The sequence below is a fragment of the Falco naumanni genome, chromosome 1, assembly GCF_017639655.2.
Source record: "Falco naumanni isolate bFalNau1 chromosome 1, bFalNau1.pat, whole genome shotgun sequence".
NCBI lineage: Eukaryota > Metazoa > Chordata > Aves > Falconiformes > Falconidae > Falco > Falco naumanni.
Genome location: NC_054054.1, coordinates 82,139,126 through 82,156,697, shown reverse-complemented (window position 1 = coordinate 82,156,697; position 17,572 = coordinate 82,139,126). Strand labels below are relative to the sequence as shown.

The following is a 17,572-nucleotide window of genomic DNA, read 5'->3' as shown; positions in this document are numbered from 1 at the left end:
GGTCAAATGATGTCAGATCCTAAAAACTAAAGGTTATTTCATCCCATCTTGCCCTTTTCTTTTATCTTTAAGCAATGTTTTCCAAGCTTTAGAATTTATCTTTCATTATGAAGAAGGAAAAATGTTTAACATGATCTGCTTTCATTTAGTTTACTACCATTATTTCAGAAGATAGTAATCCTAAAGCAAAGGTCACATTTGGTATAGTACTATGTAAATACCCGAACTAGAAGTTATACTGTAGCTGTTTGCTTGGAAGGAATGACTCTGGTTTCTCCACATACCTATGCATACAAACATGTGAGCACTTGCATGTTTATTTTGGTTCCCTGTATTAATGTGCACGAGAAGATATTATTACTTATCTTTTCCCATCCATCTTTTCTTTTCTCCCTCTCCTTTTGTTTTAAATTACTTCTTACATCCACATTGATACTGATCCATTCACATTTTTCAGGGACAACAAATGTTTTAAACTTTTTCTAGTTTTCTGCTAAGAATTCTATATATTTTGAAATCAGTCTTTCTTCTTGTCACATACAAAGTCTGTGTGTACACATCTGAAAACCAAACTGAGGAATTACAAAAACCCACATGGGTTTGCGTGGCAAGGGTTTGGTAGCGGGGGGGGGCTACAGGGGTGGCCTGTGTGAGAAGCTGCCAGAAGTCCCTGTGCCCCATAGAGCCCCTGCCAGCCGGCTCCACGTCAGACCATCAGCAACAGTGGTAGTGCCTCTGGGATAGTGTATGAAAGGGGGTGGGGGGGTGGAAGGAAAAAGAAGAAAATCTGTGCCAAGAAAGAAGAATGAGACTATGTGAGAGCAACAACTCCACAGACCCCAAGGTTGGTAAGGAAGGAGGGGCAGGGGGTGCTCCAGGCACAGAGGAAGAGATTCCCCTGCAGCCTGTGGTGAAGACCACAGTGAGGCACCTGTCCCTCTGCAGCCCGTGGAGGTTAATGGTGGAGCAGATCCCACCTGCAGCCCATGGAGGAACCCACACCAGAGCAGGTGGGTGCCCAAAGGAGGCTGTGACCCTGTGGGAAGCCTGTGCTGAAGCAGGTTTGCTGGCAGGGGCTGTGGACCCACGGAGAGAAGAGCCCACACTGAAACAGGTTTGGTGGCAGGAACTGTGACCCCACGGGGGATCCACACTGGAGCAGTCCATTCCTGAAGGGATGCACCTGTGGAAGGGACCCACGCAGGAGCAGTGTGTGAAGAGCTGCAGCCTGTGGGAAGGACTCACATTGGAGAAGTTTGTGGGGAGCTGTCTCCTGTGGGAGGGACTCCGCAATGGAGCAGGGGAAGAAAGTGAGGAGGAAGGAGCAGCAGAAACCTGTGATGAACTGACCATAAGCCCCATTCCCCGTCCCCCTGTGCTGCTAGGGGGGAGGAGGTAGAGAAACTGGAAATTAAATTAAGCCTGGGAAGAAGGGAGGGGTGGGGGGAAGGGGGTTTTCTGGTTGGAATGGTACTAAATTAAACTAATTTTCCCCAAGTCAAGTCAGTTTTGCCCATGACAGTAAGGGATCTCTCTGCCTTATCTCGAGCCAGAAGCCCCACGTTGGATCTCCTCCCCGCTGCCCAGCTGGGGCAGTGGCAGAGTGGCTCTGGTGGGCACCTGGCGTCCAGCCTGGGTCAAACCACCACATGCGTGTGAGTGTTGAGAGAAATCAGTTTAGCAGAATACATGTCACACCAGTTAAATTAGTCGCATTTTAAAAAATGCAGGATATTTAGCATAAAAACAGATCTCATGACATTCTGTTACTTAAGCTCTTGAAAACAAACACACAAGACATGTTAGGAAAAGCAGAGGAGCCTTCCCTTTAAAGCACAGTTATACTTTTTTGTTATGTAGCTTGCCTTTGGGAACAATTTTTTGACATATGCCCAATATTTTCAGAACAGATGTACCTCAGGCCTGATCCAACAGAAACTCTTCTATTGACTTCCATAGTAAGACCTTACTTTAAAAAAGAAAAAAAAGAAGGGAAGAAAAAAGCAGCAATTTGAAAAAAAAAATCATATTCCTTCTCCCCATCCAATGCATAAAGCTTACCAGTGAAATTTCCACCTATTACATATGGAATGACACCCCCTGGCCATATTCTTTCTGTTCGTGATGTAGCAGCTCTGGGAAATCGGTTTTTCTCATTTTTCCCTGAGAATTTTACAGTAGTTCTTCCTTTAGATGTATTATTTTGCTCAAAGCCTGTAATGGTAATTAAAAGAAACTGAATTGAGATCACACACACACAAGAAGAGAAAAAATATTTTCCAGCAAGTCAAAGTCAGATTATTTCTTTACACCCTTTAAAAGTAGAACATTGCTGTTACACAACAGTCTATCGTTACTTAGTTTTCTGAGAAATGCTTGAAACTAAGAGTCTAACTCTTAATTTTTCAAACATATCTATAGTAACAATTTGCAAACATTTATCAGCTTGAAGGTACATTGCATAATTTCACCTAAAAAAATCACACTCCCTGTGTATTTATTATTTTTTTTTAATACATTGGGATTTTTCCAGCAAACAAAGAGACTTTGGGCAGACCCAAAGTAATCAAGGCCTTCACTGACCTTTTCATTTTTATTCCAAGATCTGGAAAAAGCAAGTGCATGACCACCCTTTAAAGCCCTGCACAGAAAGAAGTCCTTGAAGTATTAAATTGGCTTTTATTATCAGAAATTACAAAGAAAAAAATAGATAAATGGCTTGCAAAGCTGTATACACGTGGAAAAAGTCAGAGAGGGTCATTTCTCCCTCCAGTCTTCATCACCTCTAGCTGCTACCAGTAGACACATTCTCAGATGAAAATGTTACCTTTCATTTAGATGGTAACCCTACAACACTTCAGGATGCAAATACACATTTTTCATAAATAAGCTTCTGGAAACGGTATGGTTATTACCGTATCATAGTATGAGTATTACTCATGACTGGAGTTTCTTTACGAGACCAAAAAATGTCTGCTGTTTTCAGAGATACTACCACCACTTCCCATTACAGGCAAATCTTTCACAGATCAGCTGAAACTTATTGTGACAGCAGAAGAGGATAAGGATATTTAGAGAAGGACTTGCACACCATAACAGGTGCTTCGTCTAAAGCAATTTATAAGTTAGTATGCACAACAGGGCAGCTGATTAAAATGGATCACTTGAAAGGCACTCAACAAATCCTATGCAGTGGGGTTGAAATCTTATTCCTCATTGAAGAGTACACCTTCGCTCTGAGCATCCCGTGACACCAGTTCCACCCCAAGTGTTAATGGCTGTGTCAGGATGAAGGAGGATTCCAGGGCAGGATCACGGACCAGCACCTTGGCATAGCCCCAGGCTGGGATAGCCGTAGAAGGAAGGAAAGGAAGAAGCTACAGCAAAATGAAGGGAGAAAGCTCCTGATGCACAGGAAGAAAAGCCTGCCTTTGTAATGACTAACACATAACTTAAATTGTATCAGGAATGATACAGAAAAATTCAGGTTTTAAAAAACCAAAAAAAAAAAACCAAAACAAAACAACCACTCAGGTAAAGCAAATTACTTACCCTTAAATAAGTGTTTAAATGAGAATTATACAACAGTCTACAACACAGGTAGAAACTTCAGGGGAAAACTATTGTTACAGTTAATATGCAGTCATCACTGAACCACATCACATGTTAATACAGATGTTTTACAATTCAAAATTCTGTTTATCGACTTCCTTTTGAACTAGAAGTAAGAAATTTATGCCAAATTGCATGCAAAAGATGACAAGTATTTATGTAATACTAGAATTGTAATTCTCTTATAAGGAATGAAGATTATATACCAAAGCACATCTGCAAAGGCAGTTACTGTGCTCTGGTTAATCTTACAAAATATGTAAGTGATGCATTTAGACATAATGTGATGTGATTACAATGGAGTTTCACATACTTTCCTTTCTGAGGTTGAGGCTTCTTGACATTAGAGTGACATCTGACATAAAATATACTGGGTAAACTCAACCAATATTAACGGGGGTCCCACTTACATAGCCTGCTGAATTCATCTGCATTTATACTGACAAGAGTGCCATTACTGTAAAAATGTGTTTGTTCAGTGTAACGCACCATAAATGCTTCAAACACAGTATAAATCACCAGAATACTCAACTGGATCCAGGAAAAAAACCCAAACATAAAATTACCAGCTATGCAGCACAGCCTACCTGTATTGAAAAGACTATTGATATAAGTTCAACTGATAACTGTGAACACAACCATACAAAAAAAGCCAAGGAATTTTTAATACCAGATTTAAAACTACATATTTTAGCTTCCAGATTTGACACTGGAAACAGACCTCTAAGAAAATGTAGCAAAGAGCTAATCTCTTCATTACTATTTTTGTACTATTTATTTTACAGTTTGCTTATGCCAATAGTAATACAGAAAGGCTGTAAAGTGTTAAACTGCTATGATCATTAATGTTCATGATACATTATCACATCAGGCAACCTGCTAATTTAAACAGTGAAAATACCAGAGCCAAATCTTCTTATCCTGTCTATAAGCTGATAGAGGGCACCTCGTTTTTTTGACATTCCATGCTCTCCAAAGCCACCTTTAAAATGAAAAGAAAAGAAGAAAAAAAAGGAATTTTACAAAAGTCACAAACATGCAATCTTACACTTACACCAACTATACAGTCTGGAGACATTAGAAAATACCCTGTAAAACCTGCAATGCATCTTCAAGGAAGTTTTACATTCTTCAATGACTCACATATGAATTTTTCAAGTATTTGTGACAGTGAAATAAAACCACATTTTTTAGCTGAAAAATTTTCTAATATGCATTCCAGAACATAAGCCAACATGTCTTTGTTATTCAGACAAATCACGACAATTACATCATCTAATTATTATTTGGAGCTTTTTTCTTCCTGGTGACCTTGACATCCTCAAAGTCATATTGATTGACAGCTAAAAGGCTTACTCTCACAGAAATATCCTGAATGCATGCCATAATCTTCTCATTTCAAGGGAGGAGGAAAAGGGAAAGCAAACACCCAAAGTCTCACCAGAAATAAACAACAGAACTGACACAAACTTAATATGGCTGATTTTACCATGCAAGATTTGGTTTTCTTTGTCAACATGCAAATAGTTGTCAGGGCACTCTCAAGGCTTTGAGAGCATCTCATGCCGGGTGCATATTGCAGTAAGACCCTGCAGGCATATACGTATCTGTGTCATTTCAGCCATCAATGAGCAAGAAAAACTAAGTTATTAAGTAGCTGATTTTAAAATTTATCATGCCATTTACAGAAATGCATTGCATTTCTAGGTTTACTGTAAACATTTGATCATATACATCTGCCACATACTCCCTTCACATATAATACTTTTTGTGGCTGGAAGTGCCTTTGCAAACACCACCAAACCAGACAAATGAACACTGGTAATATTGCACTAGTCAACAAATCATTCAGAATTGTTCAGAAGGTTTTGTGATTTCCAGAACTTTGTAGTAGGTTGTATTTTAAAATTCAGTCTCTGTTATAGGACAAGAGAGTCTTCAAGCTACTTTTACAACAGCAAAAGTAAAAAGATAGAAGTAAAAGGACCACTGAAACCTCCAGCCACCACTAAAAAGACCTTTCCCAACTCCCCATAAAATCTTTAAATATAATATATGAAAAATATGTCTATTAAACAACAACTTAAAAATCGTATTACAGATGAGAAAATTCCATATAAGGCAAGTGAGTTTGTGTGGCTGCTCAGTGAATAACAATCTGCCTAATTATTTGGATTACACTGTCACATAGCTGCTGGCTCCCTTGAGAAAAATTTTCCAAATTTTTAAAAACATTTTAGATAGATGAGGTAATAGTAACTTGTTGGAAAGGAATGTGTTGAACATGTCATTAATGTAATTGTCTCTCATGTTTAACATTCATATTAAAAAAAGGCATATAGCTAAAGATTCCAAACAAATATCAAAATACCCTTAAAAGAATCAACTGTCAGGCATAACAGAAAAAAACAAAGACTCCATTAAATAAACTATTATACTGTAATTATTTCTAGAAAGAATATTAAACTACCACTTCTGTGTTAACACAGCCTGTGTACTCCATTTAGTGAAAACCTAGAGCCAAAAAAGTATCTCATATAACTGGTTTGTCTTATATGAATAATATACAGTCTTGTCCAGCCACAATCCAAAAAAGTTTTTTAAAAAATAAATCAAAATTGCTGCGTCTTCTCACACTTCAAGCAGGAGAAGAAGGATACTTTTGGCAGTTTGGACTAAAAAAATATACACATAACAATGTTATCAGCTTTACTGTTGTTTCTGTTTACAATTCTTATGTATATTGCTTGGAAAAAATTACTAACAAAATGACAGAGCCACCCTCTGAGAAGCTCACAGATTAAGTATCTGACCCTGAAAATCCAGGCAGATAATCCTCACCAAAAGGAGTAGTCACATAAGGTGAACCAGAGCCTGTGAGCCTCAGGATTTTTTATTAGTAGTTGCAATGAAAAATGAGACTCTACAATTCTGTCTTGCTGGTTTACACCCAAGTGTCTAACTAACGCTTCTACCTGATGTCACCTTTAGTTTGTGAAGGTTAACAACAGAAAGCGCTCATAAATCAAACTTGTAATTAATTGTCATTGTGTCTGTAATTAAGGTAAAAATACTAGTTGATTTTCTGTTTCACAGACATTTTACATTCCTTTTCCAGTTGCTACCTAATATCAACTAATTAGCTGTTGGCAATTTACTCTTTTGAAAATGAGGGGGGGGGAAGCACACTAGGCTATGCAGTTTGCAAAAACAGTCTAAGCCAGTTTATGCATCATAATGTTGCAAACCTAGAAAAACAATTACATTTTCAAGTGCAAAATTGAGTTCATCAACTCAGTTTTTAGAAAAATTAAGGATGTTGAGTATTCACTGGGAGCCACTATTAAATCATTAATTTCAGCAGTTTTTTCTCCAAAGTCCAGCCCCACTGACCACTGCAGTTGCACTGATTACTCTTGTGCAATAAAGGGCAAAAATTTTGACCCCAATGCATTAGTCATCCTCAGTAGCATGACTCAGTATCCTGAATAGGACACTATCCACAGGGAAAGATAATGCACAAATCTCAAGCCAGGTAAGGAAAGAAAATTATATAATAGAATACAAAATATTATTGAAAAAGAGCATAGAAATGTGTATTATTCTGTGGCAATTGAGAGGGGGAAAAAACAAGTCTGCAGTTAAAAAGAAAAAAATAGAAAAGCAAGAAGAAAATGGAAAGCCTGCAGGTCAAAGAAATCACTTGACTGCATCCATTTTAAGGGGAAATGACTGACCTTGCTCTCTACATTTTGTCAGCAAAGCTAGTGCCTGACATACCCTCAAAGCCAATTAAAACTATTTGGGGGAAAGAGGGACAAGGAAACCACTGACTATTAACATTTTGAAATCCAGTCTTGAACTAGAAACTATCAAAGGTGTTCTTGCCTTGAAAAGACAAGTGGCTTTAAAAGGAGATAAAATAAATTTTCAAGTTGTTATAAAATCAGTCTAATCATGACATTAACTACAAAGAGTATAAATATTTTAAATATATCAGTATTTACAGGTTAAATTGAAAATTACTTCTTTGGTCTGAAAAATTCCTTTCTGATCATTCCTCAAAGTGACCCTTATTTCCACATATCAGGAATCGTCAAGTTAACAGTAGCTCAGTTCAGGAACATATAGAACATGCTTAGTAGAAAATAAATTTCAATTATGCACTTATACATTTTCCAATAGCATTTTTTCCACACTTTTCCTAAATAACTTGGCTTTTTTGGTATCGTAACCTTAAAGTTTACAAAATTCTGCTATGAATTTACAAATCAGCATGAAAGCATAGATGCTTTTAGATACATTAGATATAATCCATGCCTAAATGGATGTCTGTTTTCTCTTATACATAAATAGTGTCTCTTTGCCTGGTTGTCTGAATATCCAACTGCCTGTGTTAATCAGATTGCAGCTGCTGGCACTAATGTGCTGTATGTTAACAACAGCAAGTAAACATATAAGAAAAAGTCAGATAAATAGTTGCTTTTTAGACAAGGCAAATTCTAGCAAGGATGACATGTTCTTATGTTGCTTCTTAATCTGGGTACAGATATGGATGGAAATGAAAAAAGAGCAAAAGGAGGAATTGTAATTCCAGACTCCCAGTCTGGCTTCCAGGATTCCACGTATGTTCTCTATAAGGCATCTGGGCTCAGCTACTAGGAAGTTTTAGCAACAAAAGTAAAGCTTTGTACAATTTCCCTTCCCACATGACCATGTGCAGATTTACAGTTCCTAGTGGCTTCTGCTCTTCAGTTCAACAAGATATTTTTAATCAGAAATGCCAGATTAAAATTTTAGCTTTTATCTTTCTTTCCTTAGAACAAATTTATACTCATTGTTTCATAACTCTTTAAAGTGTAACCTAATATTACCCAAAACATTATACTGACTTTCTACATTTAAAAAAAGAGATTGCCTTCCATGCAGAAATAAATAACAGAAAAAATAAGTTAAAACAAGCTTGAAACATCGTACCTGTGTTATGGCCAAGTCTTTCGTTGGAGTGCTGCGTAAGGTCAATAGTCCTGTCAATTTGAAAGATTTTTAAGTCTTCATCATCTAAGGCAATATCTCCCCAAAAGACAGCTTTAAATAAAAAAGAGCTCAATTTAATTAAAGAATTTATTTATACAATAAAACCAATCTGAAGACTATAATGCCATATTACAACCCTCGGGAAAATATATGACAAGTATATACTTACATCACATATGTTTGCTTACTGATCTGTATTTTTATACAAAGAAAGAAACCTACCTAGCAAAACAAATAATCTGTTTCAGTATTCTCCTCAACTCTCAGTCATTTTAGTTTCTTTACACATTGCCTAAACTCAATAATTTAAAGGTAATGTCAATCTATTAACAGATTTGCAGCATCTGTTGTTTTCTGTAAGTAAACACAATAAAGCAGAAAAGACACTGAACATGGTAAAATTCAAACTATGAAGTCAAAAACATACAGTACTGTGAAAATACAACCTTTACATTTCCCAACATCTTCCCAAAAATTTGAGTTACTTGAAGTAAATTTTATTATGCTCCAATGATTTTCTATATTTCATTGTTTGCCTCTGAGAATTAATGTTTATCTGTTTTATGTTAAACTGAGTGAAAAAACTCCTTATTTTTCATTTTTCTCTTGGTTTATTTCTATGCTTCTATAGCTAATCTCACTATTAGGATTCTTTCAAATACTTTGCTTTTCAAAGCTCCAGTCTCTCCTCCTTTTTAACCTTTCTTTGGTGGGTTTCTTCTCTCTTCTCCTGTTCTCTTTCAGGCGCTCTCAGTTTTTTTTCTGTTCCAACTTTTGCATAGCTAACTCATCTTCCCTAAGCTGCCATCACAAGTCAATGAACCAAGATATAGGCCCACTTGCAAGAACTCTGGATCTACAACCTCAGCTTTTCATCTCTGCCTGCTTTTGCTGAGATTTTATCCTGAGATCTGCCTGCCAGCTCAAACTTATCATTAAAGCTGAACTCAACAGGCCATAACCTCAACTACTGTGAATGAAGTCAACCGAGCATATAACCACTTCAGCTCACGTTAATTGGTATTATCTTTATTCCAATTCTTCCTTTTCCCTCTCTTCACTGCCTCTGTCGATAGCTCTATTATTTGTACCCCCAGAGTCACAAAGCCCCTGGGTTCAATCTTGGTGTCATCTTCAACCCTTTCCCTTCTTTCTCCCATCCAGGAAGACATCACTAGCTCTGCTTGGCTGTTCATTACACAGTTCCACAGAAAACTGCTTTCTTCACTTCCATACAACTAAAACCTTGTCCAAAGTCCAGCTGTTACCAAATCATTCTCTCTAGTCTACTTCCATTCAAACTGACTCTAATATTGTCTTTCTTTGTCTGTTTTTTATATCATCTGGTAGAGAATATTCAACAGGTAATACTCTCAATAGTTTCATGTTGCTGCAAAAGTTACCTTTTTCTTATTTACTGATGCTTATATTCATTAGTGTTTAATCAAATGAACATCAAAGAGGTTTTACTTAAGCAGAAAGTTATGTATTTCTAAAGAACTCCCAAGATATTACATTGCTCCCTCCCATTTCCATTTTTTTTCTTGAATGCAAGGCAACTAGGAGAAATCACGCTGAACATGCATTTGGTCTGCTTTGTGAAATTCCTAAAATTCCTAAAAAAAAAAAAACAGATCACAGGCACAGAGCTCCAAAATGAAAATGAAACTTTTCAGTTAAAAACATAACCAACATCTTACATCTTCCCTAAATCTGGGTATGTCCGTGTATATAATTTTTACACAAGATAACATTTCTTAGAAACCACAAGTATTTGGGACCATTTCTGAGACTGTTCAGTCACTTCAACACGTTTCTGAACAGTCTCCTTCCAGAAGTCACTACTTCCTCATGTTCACACCACACACGCCAAGGACACCTCCCTGGCCAGCCTGCTCTCACCAGGGAGGGTGTTTACCACCAGGCCAAGAGACAGAGCTAGTGGCAGCTCTAGATAGGTGGGTTTATTTTCCTTTAAGCTTCTAGGAAAAGTATCTCCAAGTGTCAGTGTTTTGAACAGTGAGGGGAGAAGGTCTCCATCTGACTGGAGTTAAATATTATTTATTATTTACTATTGTAAACACCACCTAAGATTTCTCACTGATGTCATTTGTAACAGGCACCACTGTATAAGCACAATGAAAGATTTCAAACTTTAATAAACAGAACAGAAAATACCAAGAGGAACTATTAACATTTCAGTCTACAAAGATATGATGTGTCCCAGGAGAGATCACACAGGCTGTCCACAACAGACTCCAGGAAGTGCTAAAGCTTAACAGCAAGCCCATTTTTCTTCCCTGGTAGGACTGAGAGCTAACAAAAGCAAGGTTCTGAATTAACAATAGGTGATCCAAAAACTAACTCACCAAAAAAATGCATTAGCAGAAACTCCTTTGGTTTCAGTAATACTGATGTATAAATACGAAAACCCAAGGCAAATCAAACTTCAGAAAAATAGTAAAGTAGAAAAAAATACCGGTGGAAAAAATCCTCCTCAGTCCTGATGAAACATCTTTATCACTTCACTGTGGTGACACTCACTTAAACATGAGAATACAAATAGTGAAGACTAAACCCTTTAAATTTATCTGACATAAACGCATTGAATTAGCGTGTACTTATATAAAACATACCTCGGTGTTCAGGCAAGGTATAGCAACTTTGTCTGTTGGGTTCGAAAGGAAAACAAAGCTATGCTACTTCTGTTAACCCTCTGGACTGCTAGCTAATTTTTGATCAGCAACGAAGCACAAGGTTAAGTTTAACAATATATAACCATGGTAATGTAACAATAAGCACTGATGCAAGTTTGATGTAATTGTAATCTGTGTGACCAATAGGAGCTAGGTTATCTAATGTATTAACTGAACATGAGTTAACACTGAAGAAAGCAATGTTTATGATTGATCATTTAAAAGTATAATGGAAAGTTTGGAGCTTTATTCAGGCCACTTTTTTTGAAGCAAAGCAATTCTGTTTTGCAGAAAAAGACAAACACATGAAAGACACATGATGAAAAGCAGAAACCTTGACAGAATTAACTCATTTGAGTTTAGCAACAATAATTGCCACTTCACTTTTACAGTGTGATTTTCTGAATTAATTCCAGTTCAATTGGGAAGATATATACCTAGCAAAAGAAACAGCAGTTAACTGGATGCTATTTAATTTCAATATAGCCCAAGCAATCAGGAACTGAGACGAAAAGAGAGCTGACAACTGCTTTTTTAAAAAATACACCTTTTTTTCAGTGTAAGGTCTACACTGGGTATAAATTCTGCTCTGAAACACAACCCCACTCACATTATCCAATAAAATAAAAACAGGTACCTCCCACAATTAAAATCCTTTAAGTTTCAAAGTACTTTGTGACTAGAGAAGACTGTATTTTTGTCTCCTGCTTTAACATTTTTATGGCCTGAAACTATCTGAAGAAGTCACTCTGTATTCTTCATCATGTCACATGCCATCAATCTTAACGCTACGGAAAGCAAGCACAGGATTTTTGGGGTATGCAAGGCATGATGTTAAAGACTTTGCTAAGAGTATGTTAGGATTAAGAGCTTTATTAGCTTCCTGGAAGGAACTTCAGACAGAACTGAACTGTTCAGCTCTGTACCTCCCACTTTTTTCAAAGATATTTAGTTCATAAGTTTTATCCAGAAAATTAACAAGAATCTGATAAACAATTCACTTAGCATGCAAACAAAACAAAACAAACAAAAAAACCCAAACACCAAAAGGATGGAAAAACTTTCAGAATTATCCAAACTGAACTTTAATGTACCTCTACTTATTTTAGGTTGCTTCATATTATCTCTTACCCTATGTATCAGTGGCCAGGAAAACCTACATGGTCACAGGCAGCTTTTTCACTTAATTTGAAAATGCAAAATTGGCAAGCTTAGGAAAAACCTGTTGAAAATCTGAGACAGTATTAATAAACAAAAAGTATTTCAAGTATCTTTTACTATGTATAGGTTCTTAATAAAAAAGAAAATGGATCATTTTGTCCAATACTTGATAATGAGGTATATAACCTGCTATACCTGATTTCATGCAACTTTCTTTTATTTGAGTTATATTTTCATGTGTTTTATATGGATACAACATTATGCATTTACAGAAATTCAGAGACAATACATGCACAAAATTCGGAAAGATGGACACAAACTCACCATGCAGTAAAAGTATGTTTTTTTCTTTAACAGTGAAGAAGGATTTATGTGGAGCCCCTTAAAGCAGAGAATACTCTTTACCAGCAGATGCAGTTCTGCTTTCATACAACTCAAATCCCTCAGCCAAACATCAGCTTCAAAAAGGTCTTAATTTATTAAAAAACAAAACACTGCCATGTAAAGCAGCTCAGGTCACTACATGTAAGCTATCAGCTCACAAGCATGAAAACAAACAGGGAAATAAGTAGGTTGTGAAAGATATCTTGCCATCCAGAGAAACACATCTGAACATCACCACACAAGCAATGTGACTGGAAACTAAACCCAAGATGGTCTATAAAATACAGATCGAGCACAGAAACTACAGCTACACTCTACTGCTTGTAATGGGAACTATCATGTTACCATAAGTAATTACAATTCATCTGCAAAGCTGTCTTTGGTAGTCTACTCTCTTCCAACAAGACCATCACTGCATCACATATCCAGTATTCTAAAGGATAAAATAAATACTAAGGATAGTAAATAAATATAAATAAATATTTTTTGGAAAATGGAATGAAAATTAGTTTAAGCACAGGAATGTACGCACATGCTATGAATCACTTAGAATACAGGGTTGGGACAAGAAAAGGCTTTCATGACTTTGTAGAAGGTGGTCAGAAGTCCATGGAACAAGAGAGAAATCGCGCGGTTAAATCCAGGGGGCTGTGGTATGTGGTAGGATGGCTCGTTCTGGGATTCGGAATGTTAATTAGTGTGTAAGTCTGCAAAGTATGTACAGCAGTATGTTCCTTACAATCGTAATAAATTACATACATCGAACTTCCTTCACAGTTTGCCCTACAGCTATTAACTTTTAAAACTAAACATTGTAACAGCCGGTTTTTAATACAATACCTTCCCGGCCGCACTCACGCCGCTATCAGCAGCCAGGTGCAACAAGGCGCAGCGCGGAGGCTGCGGGACTCGGCGCGCGCCGCGCAGCGCTGGGGGGGGCGGGGCGGGGCGCCAGGTACCACGGACAGCGCTGCGGCACCGCCACCGCCACCGGCCCCCCTCCCCCCCCACCGCCACCGGCCCCCCGCCACCGGCCTCCGCCACCCCCCACCCACCCCCCACCCCCGCCCCCGGCCTCCCCCGCCCCCGGTTCCCTCCCCGCCACCGGCACCGCCGGCGCCCCCCCGGGCGCGTGCCCGGCTCGGGGACCGACTTCCCGCCTTCGGAAGGCCGGAGAGCACAAGACGAGGGAGCCCTTCCCAGGCTTTGTCAAACCCAGCTGCGAACCGCTGGGCCGCGGGCGCCCTGCCGTTCTGTGAGCAGGTGCCGAGCTGCGACAGGGAGCCGGCTCCTGGCCGAGCAGGTACCAGCGGAAGGACCAGTGCAGCATCAGAAGGCACTTCAGAAGCAAAGCCTCGGATCAGGGTACGCTACCGGGAGTGGAAAGCCCAGGCAGCGTTCCTTCACCCCCCTCCCCAGCAGCCGCCGGGAGCAGACAACGGAACATGGCACTTAAGACACAACTGAAACCTGAAGAGCTCCTGTGGTGTCCTTCGATAGGAAGGGGCACACCCAGCACCTTCCAAAGTCTGAACAGTAATTCAATGCAGCAAGAGGTGCCAAAAAGTGTGCTGGCCCAGGCTCAGGGCAGGTCTCATCTAAACCCACATGTGCGGCACTTCCAATTAGCAGCCCCTTCCATAGCTGAGTCACCGAGCACTTCCCTGTAACAACAGAGCTATGTGCGCTGCAGTCCACCTCGGGGAGTCATTTTGTTCCATACAATCCCTTCACGGCTTACATAACCGTCTCTAACTCTGAATAGAAAAAGGAAAATTTAGAGCTAAATAAGTAAAACCAATTTCACTTCATTACATGGAAGACAACATACGCACTATAATTAACCTGATTTTGTATTCCCACCGTCTTCAAATCAGTTCAGTCTTTCCAAGATTTTTGTGTACAATACACTCTTCTTAGAAATCATTAAAATGAGAACAAGACAGGGCAAATAAACAGCAAAAGATGTTTCATGCAACCACAAGCATGCCACACCCTCGGCTCTATCACTGTTCATCATGAGTGCTAACCTCAGCTGGAACTATTTAATAAATTTCTGTGTTACCATCACGGAACATTCAAAAGAAATTTAGGAATTGCAATTGAAGTTGATTTAATCAAGTGTTTCATAATTAACCAGATCAGTTTTGCTTTTTATTGAACAAAAATATGAAAGGAAAAAAAGTTAAATAAAACTTTTACAACATTAAATAGAAGACCATGGCAGGTGTTTTCACAGACACACCAAAACAAGGAACTTCCTTAATTTCACCATGCAGCATTTTTTAATCTGCACAACTATGAACAAGAGTTAACAAAAAGTCTTGATTTACTTGAAAAAGCTCATATAGCCACACCTGAGAAGGGAAATAACACTTCTGACTGGCTCCATCCATGTTCCTACTCACTGTATAAGTAAATTATGTAAAACAGCACGCTCATCAACACTCACACCAATTCTATTTTCCAAGACTCCTGCTTCAAACTCCTAACCAGAAAGCCACCATTCTCCCTAAGGAATGTATCATTTCCACTTCTATCAGAAAAGAAAATAACGATGGTAGAATACTTTAAACATCTCCAGACTGCACATCAGTTAGAAAAACATTCCTCCATCCTTTTAAACGTAGCATCTCTTGACAACAGCTCGCACAGACACACTTAAAGTTATCCTGAAATCAGCTAGTTCATGTATGGCAGTGATGTAGCCTTAGAAGCACAAATTTTAATGCAATTTACTCAAATCTTCCATGACACAGCTTCCCTGTTGACACCATTACCTGCAACCCACCACTGCCTCATGTCATCCACTCTTAGACACTTCCCCTGTGTTCCCCATGCACAATGCTTTTGCCTCCTGCCTTCCTTTCACCGTGTGTTCCCGACTATAGGCAGGGTGCTGGCAAGGCAGCAGCCCTGTCGGGGCCACGCTAACGCTTGGGGAGCCCCGTCTGCGGCAGTCAGCATTTTACTACGGCTCCCTCACAGTGTTCTCCAAACTGTGCAGGAAGTTACTACCAAACTGCCCCAGCTAGGATAGAAAAAAAAGCCACGTATGGCCTGACGGTGGACACAAAAGCCAGCTGTAGAGCCAAAGGTGGGAGAAGAAAAACAACTGCTGGAGAGGCACCCCCCACCTTACAGAGCCAGCTGTTCCAGCCACACACCCCCAGGCACATGGCAATCTGATCGTAGCACAGCTGGGCTACAGGTTAAGTGGCGTGCAGCACTGGGACATGTTCCAACTTTTTCAAAGCAGAAAATATCTCCAATACAAAGTGATACTCTCATGGAAAACAGAGTATTTGTGACACCCTTTATCAAGGCAAAATCTTCACTTACCAAAAGAGGCATACTTGTAGACCTTGATCTTTGTTGAAAGGGGATGCTAATTTGCTGGAGATGCTTCTCCATGACACAGCAAAAATCTTGATTTACACATCTCCATTTGCTCTAACCTAACTACAGCTTTTACTTTGTTCTTAATTTGAAAGTAGTAACTTTTTCAATTCCATTTTTTTCTTTTTCCTTTTTTGAAGGACAGTTTTCATATTCTTTTAAAATTAGTAAAAACAACAACAAAAAGATCTTCAAGAAAGCAAACACTACTTTGACAGAAGTTCCCAAACGTACTGAACTGTATTTTGAAGACAGGCTCTTTAACAGTGCAACAGCTCTGTGGAAGGTTTGGGTTTGGTTACCCTGTTCAACCTGACAAGCTTCCTGACTTCCAGTAACCATTTTCTTTTTTTATGCAAGATCATCATCACCACCACACACACTTTATAACTGGTAAAATCTATTCTTCATATAATGGGTTAGCCACTGAACTGAACACAGGGGAACACTGCTGAGCAAGCAGTAAAGGTGTCTTGTCTGCAGGTTGTGGTGGCAAAACAAGCAGCTGTTCTAAGAGCTTCCTCCATCACTGACCGCTGCCTCAAGCCAGATGTTAGCAAAACAAACCTACAGAGAAATACAGTGAAAAAGAGCCATTTACCCATCTTGTGCATGACTTTTATTATTATTATTTTTCTACTATTTCTAGTTTTTAGGCATAAATTCACAAGTTAAAAAAAAAAAAGGCAAAATGTTGAAATACAAGCCTTTCTTAAGAGCGCTTATAGCACTTACCAACCACTTTGACAGGAAAGCCACACCACGACATCAGTGGCTTTCAGAAAGATCAATGACTGCCAAAAATACAGGGCAATCACAGCTGATTTTTCCCCAGCACAACAAATACTGACGTGCTTTACATATGAAACCACATGCAAAAGTAACATCGTGTCCTGCGCCTGTCACTCCTCCTGCCCCCAGGGTAACAGAGGCAGTGAGGGAAATATTTCTCCCTCCTCCTGGGAAGGGCACATGCCACCCTCAGCAGCAGGCACTGCCCCAACACTTGCTGACCTTTCAGCTCGTGATACAGAGCGTGGTTTCTGGCATAGGAAGAGGGCTGACAGGTCGTAGGGTGTCTGCTGTACCAGTCACCTGCATATGCTGACTTCTGCTACAGCTAGCTTTAGTAAGGCGGCTTGAAACACACTGCGGGGGAAATTCAGGTCTATAACATCACACCAGTATAATTACCCCAGTTAGCCCTGTATGACCAATACAATGCTCTAATACCCATTTCCATTTTACTTTGAAACTCCATTACCCGGTGAATAGCCTGAGGG

General features: G+C 39.1%; 1 protein-coding gene across 1 annotated transcript in view; it reads right to left on the bottom strand.

Moving 5' to 3' along the window:
- Nucleotides 1-17,572, bottom strand: part of TLL1 (tolloid like 1) — a 138,377-nt gene that overhangs the window by 71,000 nt on the left and 49,805 nt on the right. The window contains exons 2-4 of the mRNA XM_040601634.1: nt 8,590-8,700; nt 4,514-4,594; nt 2,062-2,214 (exon numbers count right to left, since the gene is read on the bottom strand). Coding sequence (XP_040457568.1) covers nt 2,062-2,214; nt 4,514-4,594; nt 8,590-8,700 — 345 coding nt within the window. The remainder of the gene's footprint in view (nt 1-2,061; nt 2,215-4,513; nt 4,595-8,589; nt 8,701-17,572) is intronic.